The 13,219-nt window shown below is 50.9% G+C and overlaps 4 protein-coding genes across 4 annotated transcripts; 1 reads left to right on the forward strand and 3 right to left on the reverse strand.

Moving 5' to 3' along the window:
* Positions 1-434: 434 nt before the first annotated feature.
* HO173_001638 (uncharacterized protein) lies at positions 435-2,002 on the forward strand (the record flags this gene model as incomplete). Its single annotated transcript, XM_037303575.1, has 5 exons — positions 435-709; positions 990-1,241; positions 1,326-1,520; positions 1,651-1,912; positions 1,982-2,002. 5 exons carry the CDS (start codon positions 435-437, stop codon positions 2,000-2,002), a joined length of 1,005 nt encoding a protein of 334 aa, XP_037169297.1.
* Positions 2,003-2,094: 92 nt separating this feature from the next.
* HO173_001639 (uncharacterized protein) lies at positions 2,095-5,130 on the reverse strand (the record flags this gene model as incomplete). The annotated part of the gene is made up of 2 exons (XM_037303576.1): positions 2,095-2,340; positions 2,416-5,130. 2 exons carry the CDS (start codon positions 5,128-5,130, stop codon positions 2,095-2,097), a joined length of 2,961 nt encoding a protein of 986 aa, XP_037169298.1.
* Positions 5,131-6,195: 1,065 nt separating this feature from the next.
* Positions 6,196-7,638, reverse strand: HO173_001640 (uncharacterized protein; the record flags this gene model as incomplete). The annotated part of the gene is made up of 6 exons (XM_037303577.1): positions 6,196-6,514; positions 6,567-6,638; positions 6,695-6,788; positions 7,005-7,043; positions 7,100-7,182; positions 7,232-7,638. The coding sequence occupies 6 exons, from the start codon at positions 7,636-7,638 to the stop codon at positions 6,196-6,198; spliced, it is 1,014 nt and encodes a 337-aa protein (XP_037169299.1).
* A 2,996-nt stretch (positions 7,639-10,634) lies between these two features.
* HO173_001641 (uncharacterized protein) lies at positions 10,635-12,881 on the reverse strand (the record flags this gene model as incomplete). The annotated part of the gene is made up of 6 exons (XM_037303578.1): positions 10,635-10,728; positions 10,876-11,114; positions 11,277-11,883; positions 11,951-12,321; positions 12,466-12,500; positions 12,557-12,881. The coding sequence occupies 6 exons, from the start codon at positions 12,879-12,881 to the stop codon at positions 10,635-10,637; spliced, it is 1,671 nt and encodes a 556-aa protein (XP_037169300.1).
* Between the last annotated feature and the right edge of the window lie 338 nt (positions 12,882-13,219).

Raw genomic sequence — 13,219 nt, forward strand, 5'->3', positions numbered from 1 at the left:
TCGTTGTAAATAACCCAGCGATACTCGGACTTTTTCTAAGTAATTGATACCAAAAGACTGCACCACAGAAAGATTCTTGTAAAAACCCACAGGACATGTAGACACACTCACCCCTACCCCCTTCCTTTCTAGACTGTACCATCAGCGATCTTACCCTCTACATCTGGCCAATGCGTCACTAAGAGCTATCTATGCACCCTTAGACTACCCCAAGATGTTGGACTTTCTCATTCCAGGCAAGCCGCTCCAATCCCATCGGCCTTGCTCCGGCCTCACTTGGAACCCAAACTCTCTTCCCATCCGCGATCACTCCGACCGTTCCACCCATACCCTCCCATCCCATCCCTTCCCCAACCCGCTTTCCAAAAAGAAAGAAAAAAGAAAGAAGAAGAAGAAGAAGAAAAAGAAGAAGAAGCGAAAAAAAGAAAAAAAAAATGATCAACCTCACACGCCGTCTCCGCCACCGCCTCCCCCCCTCCCTCCTCCCAACCCCAATTCTCAACCGAGCCCTCTCCGCCCCCATCACCCCAACCCCGAAACCCAAACCAGAAGTCCCGGTCGCCCGCCACACGGAGCCGAAGCCTCAGAGGAGGTCCGGCGCCGGGGACGTCGGGCGCGAGGCCGTGGCGTTCGACGGGGGCGTCGTGCCGGGGCTGACGCCGACGATGGCGAGGTTCACGCTCGGGGGGAAGGTGGCGGTTGTGACGGGGTGAGTTAGGTGGGGTCGCGTCGGGCTCTCGTGGATTATCTCGGGTTGAGGTGCTGCGGCTTGCTTGCTTGCTACGTGTGCTTTTGGCTCTGCGGCTCGGTTTTCTCCTTGATGCTTTGTTGGATCTACCTACAATCTGTTGTTATCTTTTCATACGATTGAAGAAAGAACACTGTGGAGATGTGACTTTGAAATCTTTATTATTGTTTGAGAAATGAGTCTGAGGCGAGACTGGTTATCTGCACTTCCACATCTCTGACCCAAGCACGTCCACATACAGAGGTGCCAGAGGCCTAGGCTGGAACATGTCCCAAGCACTCGCCGAAGCCGGCGCGCAAGCCATCGCTCTGATCGACGTGAAGCAGGATCTGGGGGACGCGGCGGCCGCGGAACTACACTCGACGGCGGGCATACCGGTCCGGTTCTACAGAGTCGACGTCCGGGACGCCAAAGCGGTCGCGGACGCGGTGGCCCAGATAACCTCGGACCTGGGTTCCGTGGACATCGTGATCAACTCCGCCGGGGTCGTAGAGTAAGGCCCATTCAAAAGTCCCCGGAGAGGGGAAGAATCGATGCCGCTCTCCAAGCTTTGTGCCACGCTCACCGGTGCACAAAGCTCCAACATCAAAGCCGAAACGTACGACGCCGCCATGTTCCGCAACCTCCTCGACGTCAACCTCACCGGCTCCTTCCTCGTCTCCCAAGCCTGCGCCCGCCACATGATCACCGCCCGCGCCGGCGGCTCCATCATTTTCCTCTCGTCCATCGCCGGCTCCCGTGTCCTGCACCCTCAGCAACAATGCGCTTACAAGTAAGTACTCCATCGATCTTTACCCTTCATTTCCGTATCTTTTCTTGACTTAAGAAATCCCCTCCAAACCGATTTTTCCACCGGCCTTCCCACCCAAACAAGCGATACTGATCCCGACCCCCCGGCCCAGCGCCTCCAAAGCAGCCGTAGCCCAACTGGCCAAATCCCTCGCAGCGGAATGGGCACCCCACTCCATCCGCGTCAACACCATCGCACCCGGCTACATGGACACGGCGCTGAATCGCGAAGCACTGCTCGAAGGGCAGAAGAAGCATTGGAGCGCCATGACGCCGATGGGGCGATTAGGCAGACCGGACGAGTTGAACGGCCTGGCGGTATTTTTGGCGAGCGATGCAAGCGGATTTGTGACAGGGGCCGAGATACTGGCTGATGTGAGTTGTAATCTTCAACTATTATTTGCGTAATGGTGGGAGGGGGAGTTGCTAATGGCTTGAACGTAGGGCGGTTATGCGGTATATTAAGATTTATGTCAGGGTATGGGAGGATAGGCGCGCGACGGATTTAGGAGAACCTTTCTCGTCGAGACAATTTAGAAGTGTATTGACTTAAGGGACTATGCGATTCGGGGTTTGAAGGAAACGGGGGGTATTCTTCGAAAAGGGGAGAAACTTGGGCTCATAAGCCAGGATTCGGGTAGATGCTTGTATTTGGAAGCGAAATCCTCGAGGGGAGCATGGGGAACGATTCCTTCTTTCATGAGAGACTCCGAGGGTGGTGGCCGCAAACACAGATTGACCCTAATCCAAGTCACTTTCCTCATGACCGTTCTGAGGGGTTCCAGCCATTGTATCTGATGAACCTAGAAGATTGACATACAACATGAGTCAAGGCAAGCGGTATCAACGACAACACCCGATGCAAACCTCGATCAAACCATTGCCTGCGTGATCAACCCCACATACCCATCTAAGCCAGCACTTCCTGGCTCTCTTTGCTCAGGCTGATTCGTCAAGCTGGGTCCACCTCCAGGCGTGACCAACACCTGAGTCCCCATCTCAATCCACTCTTGCGAAGTCACAAATTCGAATGTTATTTCGGTTTGCTGATTACCCGAGCTCTGGGACAATGCAGTGCTGCTGTGGTTGTTGCTGTTGTCGTCAAAATCAAAAATATCCTCAGTGGTAGGAGTTGCTCCTAGTGCCCTAACTTCTATAATTTTCGCAGATGCCCGAATGCTCGCGATGTAGACAATGACCAGTACTGCAGGCCAGGCGGGGAGACTGGGTTGTGGGAAGACTGCAGTGAAGCGACTGTACGCCGGAGATAGTGCACTCTTAAAATTCATTGGGGCGGAGACCATAACCATACCTCTTCTCAACGGCGGATTTGCGATTGGAGAGGAGCTATTGCTCTTGGAATGTAGTCCTTCTTGGAAAGTGATGGCAACAGTACCCACTTGGCCAGCTGATAATCTCTGCACAGGTAGCCGCAGATTGCGGAGACCGGTAACGCGTATCTCTTGCCAAATCTGAAGATCCGTGATGGAGATGTCAGCATCACCCGTTATGCCGGTGAAGTCACCAGAAGAGGGTCTTTGCCGGTCATGAGACATTGCGACCACTCGTGGTGATCCTTTGACCAGGCCAGGATAAGATCTAGCTCTGTGAATGTCAGGACTCTCGGCCAATTCTGCAGCGATGCCTGGGTTGCACGGCCCAATAAGCATTGTATCACCCACTTCTAGCACCCCGTAGCGTAGATAGCCACTCAGCACGAAGCCTGGTGCAGACCTTTCCGCGTTCGCAGAGTAAGGATGTGCGGGCATGGTAAAAACCTCATCCACATGGAACAAGCTCTGCGGTTTTGCACTATCTTGACCAGCGAAATTTGCGTGCTTGGCCATCGCACCCGGATTTGCTGGGAGCTGGTGTAGAAGGGCATGGAGTCGGCCAATGCCGCTCCCAGTCACAGCACTAGTAAGTACAATTGGCACTAACAGATGACATTCGGCAGGAGGTGTCGAAGCAATTGTTCGTTTTGCCGCATCCTCCTCGTCTTTGGCGACTGATTGAAGCTGAAGCTCGCCACTCTGATCCGAAGACGAAGACAATATGGCAGGCTTACGACCAGCAGCCTTCAAGGTGGTCAAGATCTTGGTAAGAGTATTTCGCAAGCCAGCTTTGGACGCGATGTCCAGCTTTGTAATGACAATGACCAACGGCAAGTTGAGCTTGAGGCATAACTCGAGATGTGCTTTGGACAGATCAACACCGACACCCGCAGAGCCGAGAATCTCACTCGAAGATGCGGTTGCGCCTACCCTGCCAGTGCTGTCCTCTCCGTCGTCTGCAGCCACGCAGCACAGAGTCCAATGGGGCGCCCAGGAGACGAGGCCTCGGACCGTGGTACGCCTGTACCGTGGATGTCCAGCTGAGTCAGTCACGAAGACTAGACGGCCCTCTTCAGAAGCAGCGTGTATATCGTTCCAAGAAGAGACATTGCCAGAAGCATAATTGATGACATTGGTATTGGAAGCAATTGCCTTTTTTACCGTTGCCACTTCCTGGTATCCAATTAGCTCCTGCGCCAGAGAGCTGGTTACACCAGAGACTATCTCGTGTCGATGCTTTAATAGACTGAGCCTGCTTTTTCCGCGGCCATTGTCCAGCGTAGAAGTCGATAGAGTACCAAGTAAAGATGACTTTCCCGAGGTAGTACTTCCCGTCAGAGATACGCGAAGCTGCTCACTCTGCGATTCAATCTCGCCTGTTTTGTGATCAGTAGCATCAATTTCAGCAGCTGTGGAAGCCAACTTATCCCGCTGTTGGGCTGCCAGATCGATTGATGGCTTCGAAGGGCCCAAGTGGGGAGCTACTAGCACTTCTGCAACCAAGAGCTTTTCCTTCCTCTGCCTGATCTCTGATTTATTTTTTGGCTGGGATTCTTCGGTCCATTGGCAGTCACCTACAACAATCACACGAAGTATTTGAACATCGCAACCCAAACTGAAAGCCATTGCACGAAGAACAGTCAAGCTCTCCTCTAGCTCGTCTCTGGTGAGGCCAACGAATGTTCCATCATCGCTAACACCAATCTCATACAGAGCGCCACTGCTCTCTTCGAGTCCTGGGATCAGCCTCCCAGGGCCTTTCGAGGAAGAGAGTTCGACGTCGGCTTCTGGCAGAATTGGCAGCACAAGACTTGACTTCGAAGAAGAATGATAAGGAGAAGACTGTTGAAGACGCCATAGCAATTGCGTAGTTAGGTGTTGCAGCCTATGTTGTCTTGACTGGCTGCTAGGCGCCAAGGCCGGTGTAGGCATTGGCTTCATTTCCGCCTCCACAATTGGCTGCGATGCGCGAGACTTGGACAAGTATGAACCAGATACATGCTGGACAGTCGACGTAGAAGAAAAGCTTCTTCGCGGTCGAAGCAACAGGTGCAGCTTGTATTCTGTAGGACCCTCTTGTGGCTCCGCCTCCAACTTTTTGATCCCACAATCGGCCAAAGGTATTGCTGACGGCATTTTCATGCCTGCCAGCATTAAGTGCCCATCTCCAGAGTTGGCATTTGGCCCCTCGGCTCTTGCTCCTGGCCACGGCGAAGATACCCTGGGTGGCTCAGGTTCGAAGGTGAAGATTGAAGCCATATCTTTCCACCTAGCCTCTATTTCTTGTGCCGAGGAGACACCTTTGCGTGAAATATTGTTCTTTCCAATTGGACTCTATATGCACACCCTATGCCGCTGTATTGCTCTATGGTGTAGCGTTCGTAAAGACCTAGTGTTCGTGTGAGAATGGTGGATGCGGAACAGCTGTGACAACGGAGGAAGCATCTTGACGGCCTCAAGTGTTTCTTATAGATAGGTTTGCAGGCTTTGCTGTGGTTGAAGCTACCAGAGTAGACTGGAAGCCTCAAGAAGAGGGGTCCTTGAGGGACATCTTGGCAAGATCCTGCGATGTGATCTGGAGGCTAGGCTGTGATTGCCGTTTGGGGCGAGGGTGCGGATCCTAGGATAAGCGGTAGATGTGAGTAGGACATATGTACGATGATCCAACAAGTGTTTTGTTGGAGTCAGAGCCTGAGGCAGGAGTTACAGTGTGACTAGTAATCGCGTTTGCCGCGCTTGCTCGATGGATCCGAAATCCCACGTCGCCAACTCGACCACACCTTAGATATTTTACAAGTACTTGAATGTACACTGCCTTCGAGGAGGCGAAGGCTCCAGCCTACAACATCTCGCAACGTTTTGCCTCTGTGTTTCAGCAACTGGTGTCTCAGATGGCATGCAGTTGCATCTCCGACGTTGTAGAGCATCACCGGCTTTGGGGGCGGAGGCAGGGCTTGGCGGAAATATATGTCAAGGCGCAGGCCAAAGCCTCGATGTTGGCAATGGCGAAGACTCGAAACAACATATGCTTTCCAGCGCAAAGTTTCATATTGAATATCTGATAGCTGGAAACAACAGAACAAAAAACTCCGGTCCCATTTCTATGTTCCCAACGCCAAATGTATGCTGAACCCCGCTGTAAATGCCCGTCCCAATGTTTCATCTTAATACCGTAAGGGTCCTATCCACGGTACCCCAGTATGAAATGTCGTAACCAGTGATCAACGCTGTAGAGTCCCAGACCCATTGCTATGCCGTAATTTCGCTCAAAGTACCTGCAAAAAATAATGGAAAGAGGCAAATCGAAGTCGCGTGAGAGTCGACTCAACGATCCGACGAGGATCTCGCCTTGCACTTGTCGTGCGCCAAATGTCCGTCTCTGGCTGTCTTCCTCGTGAATTCTGCACCGCAGCGAGGACAGACGGACTTTGATGACGTGCCGGACTTCTCCCGTTGGTGCCTGAGGAGATTGCTAAACGTAGAGAATTGACGGCCATTGCAGCCGTGATCCCAGCATTGAGGTTTCTTTGGAGTCTCAATCACGACTGGCTCCATATTCGATGGTACACCAGAGCCTCGCCTATCGCCGCGGTAGCCATATATGGCACTGGACGTGGTAGGAAGACTTGGGTTTTGAGAGCTTCTGTGGAGGTTAGCGTAGGTTCGAAATAGTTCTGTGTCATAACTCGACTTACGAAGAGTACATCGTGTGCGAGCCAACGCCGCTTGTACCGTATGCTGTTGTGTAAGGATTATCGTAAGGGGAACTGCACGGCGAGAGTCAGCAATGGGAGGTTTGTCAGCAAAGAATGTTTGCACCCACGATGAGACGCCTGTCAAGTAAGACCCTTGAGCTGAGGAAGTCGAAGGGGTTCGACCGTAAGCGCTGTGGCTATCGTATGATGATCCGGAATGAGCTAAAAGATAGTCAATCGAACCGCTCTCAGTATCTGCCTCGCCCGGCCTAGCGTATGGGGTGCTCGGCAGCATAGTCCTCCGTAAAAGGAGCTTCGACTGACGGCGAGACTCATGGAGCTTTCGCTGCCGCTGCCGAGCAACCTCACGCTCTAAACCTCTAAATCCACCATAGGCCGAGCTTGGCAGTATGCTAGGACCGGAGGGACCAGACATACTGCGTGATAAAGAAGCTTCCGTGCTCGGGTTGGTATAGCCTGAATGTTTTAATTCATGAAATGGAATGCTTTCGATCAAATGATCAGTGACTTACCTCGCTGAGAAGGTGACCTTGATGGGCCATAAGAGCTCGTGTCGCGGTAGCTTGTCATTGTGTCTGATGGATACGGGTAACTACTGGAAGCTGTTAGAGTTGATCTCATGAGATGATAGACTCTCAATTTACCCCATGTCCGTCCGGCCAAGTACGCTTGTTGAGAATGGGCTTGCACGAGTGCTAAAGGTTCCAGTGTCGGAGAAAAGCTGGTAATCTGAAGGATCTAGCAAAGTTGTTCCGAACGAGGTGGAGTTCTCTAGAGCCGAGAAGGAAGCCGGTGATGCAGCTCGGGTATAGCTGCTGGATACGTAATCGGGCTGGAGGTAACCTGAACTGAGTTCGCTTCGAGGATACGACGGTCGTCGACTTCGCTGGTCGGGCAAAAGATACGAAGAAGGGCCGGACTGATATTGAGCTCCAGCGGTCTCGTTCAGCCCAAGGTTTTGGAAGCTGGCTTCGGTAACGGCAAGGTTTCGGTCAATACGGGGACTGCTTCCACGTGAGTAGTCTGAAGGACGGCGATGAGAACGAGACATTTTGAACGTTATGGATGTAATGAAATGGAGAAACAAACAGGATCTTTCAATGTGGATGTGGTTTTACATCCAGCTCGCTAGAACAAGAACAATTGTGAAGTATATATCTGATTTCAAAAATAAACGTACGTGGTGTGAAGTCTTTAGATGGATCGTGCAACGATCTTGGAGAGTAGTTGTTGCTAGATCCCAACGAGGCAATGGCTCTGAATATAAATCGCAGGATCGCTAAGCCTGGTGTATGGTGAGTGGCCAGTGCCAGATGTTTGACGGATTCTGGAGGATGGAGACCCCTGTTAACTTTGACGGGGTTGCCCACGCCGCTGAATCCTGATTCGGGTACGGTGCAACCAACAGGTTAGGGCCAGTATTTGACGACTTATCTTGAATGCAGTCACCGAAAGAAAACAAAGGTTGAAAATCCACTGTTTCAACCGAAAGGCTGAGCAGGGGAAAAGATTTTAGGAAAGAAGGTGCCTGGAAGGAGGAAGGAGGAAGAGAAGGACCCTAAGTATGAAAGAGACTTCTGACATTCACCGCACCGCACTTACTTGATTAATTATCTCCATGAACCCCGTGATGACAGCTTATTGCGTCGTTTGGGAACTCCTGGCTTTGGGTGGGTCAAGCCGTTGCCTTGGCGAATCGCAAGCCATTAAACGCTTGGGGTTGTCACGGATCTAGATGGAAGATGCGCAATCAACATTGGAGATGAGCTACTCGAAACCGAGAGCATGTGGCGCAGGGGTGGGTTGGATTCTCCCGCAGCCGTGCAGTTGGGATCCTTCGTTTCAAAAAGTCACAGCCCTACGGACGTTTAGTACTGATGACAGTCGGTCGAATATAAGCACATGATGCTAGGCAGTAACGGTTGCCCCGAGCTGACATTTTGGAGTAGCATTCTTCTGGCTAGACCACGTCGGAATAGAGGCGTACTTGTTTCATGGGCGGTCAAGAAAGCGTGTCCTTGGGGGCACTTGGAACGCAGAGGAACGGCATGGAAACTGGAATGAACGGTTCAGGGGAAGAGCATGACCAGCCTCGAATCCTTTCAAAGGCGTGAATGGCTTGCTTGGTATGCCTCTCTTGATGCCTCTTGATGCTTCTTCGAGGCACGGGGGCGCTTATTCCTCGTCTGCCAATGGGTCGCCGGATGGGAGATTGCGACGTAGTTTTCCAGGTCAGAGACAGAGCTGAAAAGCTAGAAGATAGTCTGTTCGGCATCTCCAGGAAGCCTACCTCGATTGATTGATAAATGGGAAGAAGGAAAATGGGACGAAGCTGTTTTGTGGTTAGCATCATTCTTTGCTTTGGCATGATTGGGGGCATGCTGGGCATTCTAGGCATTTTGGGCCCATTGCTATTATTGGGCGAGAACAGGCAGCCGAGGCATAAAGGAGGCAGCTTGCATGTGTTGCTTATCCTGCCCTGGGAATAGTGGTATGATCTGCAGAGTCTAGTCACATTGTCAGAGTTGAAGGGCCGATCATTCATTATTTGATGACAACGAGAAGTGTCGCAAAGAGAATGATGGAAATCGTTCCGTCCGCTGCCAGGCGGTGAAGAGGCGAAAGGTGGTAGTGGGGAGGCTCAGACTAGGCTTAGTCGACAGGTAAAAACGGTAAAACAGTAAAACTTGCGCGCAGCTAAAAAGAACGCGAAAGCCCCCCCCCCCTCCTTCTATGGTGCCCCTCTCGCTGAATTCCTTCTACCTTTTATTCTTCCTCTTCTTTCTTTGTTTCTTTTTTCTTTTTTCTTCCTTACCTGGGTAGGGACCATCTTATGCTTCAATCCATTCTTGGGTGTCATACAGCGAGGGGAACCACATCAACAAGGGGATCATTACTTCATTTGAAGTAGTCTCGATTCTTGGTAGATAATTGGGCGGTTAATCGTTTGTTGTAGAGACTAGGTAGCTCTGTCTACAGGAGCTCTGGCAAAGTAAATTCACACCAACGGGCCAAACAACTTCCCGGACAAGCCCCCCGCATCGAAGGTTGCGGTTCCCTTAAACCCTACCCTTCCTGACTCTTGACTCCTCAACAGATGCACAACAATGAAATCTCGTCATTTAACTAAAACAAAGTAAAAGTACTGAGGTTCGCTTCATTCTTCTACTCCCAACCACTTCTGCTTCTTCTGCTGCTTCTGCTGCTGCTGCTTCTTCTCCTCCCATATTCTATCATCTTGGAGGCCTAGTCGGGGTCGCCGAGATATTGCTCAAGCTTTACTCGATGATTAGACTTTGTCCTCTGAATGGTGACATTGAAGCTGAAAAGCAGTTACCGTGCCGTGTCCACTGACGGCTTGTCCCCATTCCCCAACGATAGATAGCATTGAAACGTGGAGAATGGAGGTTGATCAATGCGAAACATTCGTGTCCTATCTCATAGCCCCCAATCTTGACTCGTGTATGCCAGGGATCATGAATGCCACATGTCCAGCCCTATTTCTTCCTTCCTTCGTTCGCCAGGGCTGAAGCACACTGCATCTCGGCTATGCAGATCATCCTAGCAGCAGAGGCTGATGGCCTGAATGTGCTGCCCCTTTGAGTTAACGTAGGATTGCTGACCGCTTCAATTTGTCATCCTCATCCGGCGTCTTATATCCGATTCGCTGGCATACCGCATCATCCGATTCTAGAGCATACAAGCTTATGAACATGAGTTCGAGATTAATGAACAATCCTTCAAGAACCGCAAAAGCTTTTGTCCACTCCAGATTCTAGTATGCAACCCGTCGACCGCCTGGAATCGTGGGGAGCGTATGCGTCCCCTTCGGCGTGTAGTTGCAGCGCCTCGGTCGCCGGGCAGGTAGATGCCAAATTCCGAGCTTCGCATCGAAACCTTAACACTCCGGCAATGTGATACTCTTTCAACAGCCCACAGTTACATCAGCATTGATAGCGCTGTGGTTTATTTCAGTCCAGGAACTTACGATGGCAATTCGATCCCTGCTTCGACGTCATGAAACAAGTTTCAGGACGCTTCGCCCTCTTACCGGGTCATCGAATCCGCACTGCCGATAATTTCGCTCTCTATAGCGTTTCTTCGTGCTTCCTCCTGCTCGCTGATTATGTCCTTGAAGACGCTGAATTGAGTCTCGCAGTCAGTATTGCCTTTAGAAGGGGTCATGTCGAGTCTTGGGACTTGTTTTGAAGAGTAAACAACCTCAAGACTTGTCTCAAGATTCAGGGTTTGGTTCAGCAAAGAAGGTATGGACTCAGAAAACACGTACTGGTCCATGGCTTCTAGTGTTCTGCCGCTCGTCTCAGGGACAAAATAGAACGTCCAAATCAGTGATAGCAAGCAGAAAACGGCGAAGAAAGTATAAGCCCCAAATCCAGTGTTGATCACGAGAGGTGGCGTGATGAGACCGATGATGAAGTTGTTTAGCCAGTTCGAGCACGTCGCTAATGCCACTCCCTTTGCTCTAAGAGAGGAGGGAAATATCTCGGATGGCATTGCCCAGGGCACCTGCGCAGATTTCGGAGTCAGCATTGCTTATTCAGGAACCAAGGTCAAGAAGCTGAGCAGTAAGACAGGTCTGGGGAGTGAAAGGTACATTCTGTTCCCCAGACCTGTCTTGAGACTAGACCTAGGTTCAAATAAGCAGAAATTACCACGGAAAATACGTACTGGTCCCCATGAAGCTCCGAAGCTCAGCATGTAAAACAACAGAAATGCAACACTAACCCAGCCGGCTGCACGGTGGCCTGGCCAGTCACTGGAGAACTTACCCACGAGAACGGCGATGATCAAATGCGACAGCGTCATGAGAAAGCTGCCCCAGAGCAATAGGGGCCGTCGTCCAAACCTGTCCATTGTCCAAAGACTAGTGATTACCCCCACGAGCTGAGTGACATTTAGGACGCCGGACATGATGAGTTGGAGGCTATAGTCCAAACCCATGGTCTTGAACAAGGTAGGTGAGTAGTAGATCAGTGCGTTGATGCCAACGAATTGCTGAAAAAACATCAGGCCTACTCCAATATGCGTCCTCCGCCAGCAACCCCGCTTGAAGCAATCGGTCCAAGAGACGATCTCGAGCTTTATGCGGCTCATCACGCTACGGTCCTGGAGCGCCGGGTGCCTCAAAGCGCTATTTTCCTTGTGAAAGGCTACCTCAGCCCGGATGTCAAACCATTCTTGCTGGATTCGGGTATCGGTCGTCGGCAATTGCCTCAATTTGGCCAGAGCCTGCAATGCTTCTACATCCCTACCCTTTGACGCAAGCCAACGGGGCCTGTGAGTGCGCACGGTCAGCGACTTCTCTTACGGACAGCGCTTATAGATTCATTTAGAAGACTCACGAGAATGGAAGGAACAAGATTCCTAATCCAAGCACAAGACCGGGAACGAGTTGCAGCAAGAATGGTAGTCGCCAGGCCCATTCTCCGGCGATGTATCTTGTGCCGTATGTGATCCAGAACGCCACAACAATTCCCGTGACGATACTCAACTCCTCGAGGACTAGTAACGCGCCTCGAATCTCCGGCGGCGAGATTTCGGAGATGTACAAGGGTGCAACCATGCTCAACATACCAATGCCGATGCCACCAATAAGTCTGGCAGTAACCAGCATCGCATAGCTGATCGACGCTGTTTGTAGGACCGAACCTATAGTAAAAATCGTTACGGCGACGACAATTGAATACTTCCTAGAGATCTTGTCGGCAACCCACTTGAAGCCCGCGGTGTCAGCATTCTCCTCTGGAATGAGACTTGAGGCACAAGATATGTTCAGGGATAAATCAAACCCGAACCGTGGCTTACGACTCAGATTGTGCTACGGAATAGGAAGAAAAAACCACAAAAGCAAACTCACGCCTTGATTTATGGCTCCAATCAGCGCACCCAACTCTATCAGGATGTCAGTTTATTGTTACCTCTATCCAAATCGATATCCACAGGATTACCTATCATCGCTGTCAACAGACCCTTCCAGAACCCTGCGCCACTCGCAGTATCCGATACCCTGGTGAAGTGCGCCAGGAACTGGGGCATAACAAGTACGATAGAAACAACGCCTTGATCATATCCGAAGATCATGCCCCCAATTGCAGCGAACGCTGCGCAGAGCGCCGCATAATAATTAGTGAAGACACCTTTGAATCCTGGAGGTCCGTAAGTATCTCGATGTTCCCACACCGCCTCAGAATGATGTATGAAGATGTCGCCAGTGTTCTGTGTGGGTATGTCCCCTTCCTGTGTGTTATTTTTCATGGCCATAGCTGAAGACATTTTCGCAAATGAAGCAAAATGATGAAGAACAAGTTGAAGATGACCGTGCTGGAATATCAAGAAGATATGGAAGCGTTGTACAAATTTGAAAACACGAGTTAGTCACGCGCCTTCGCTAAAGTATGCTGTTTCCCCACTTCTTAGAGTCTGTAGCAGCATAGTGATCTAGTAATATGATCCCGAGAAACGGAGTGACCTTTGGTCCAGCTACTCCACAGCATCATGTACTCTGACAACTAATATCAACATGTCTTGGGAGCATTCAAAGCTGGACGTAAGCGGAAGATTTTGGCACCGATTGGATCAGTTTCGTTATATACTGCGTAGGGCTGAGTGGG

Source organism: Letharia columbiana (assembly GCF_014066305.1).
Source record: "Letharia columbiana isolate WasteWater2 chromosome Unknown Sc0000003_s0, whole genome shotgun sequence".
Classification (NCBI taxonomy): domain Eukaryota; kingdom Fungi; phylum Ascomycota; class Lecanoromycetes; order Lecanorales; family Parmeliaceae; genus Letharia; species Letharia columbiana.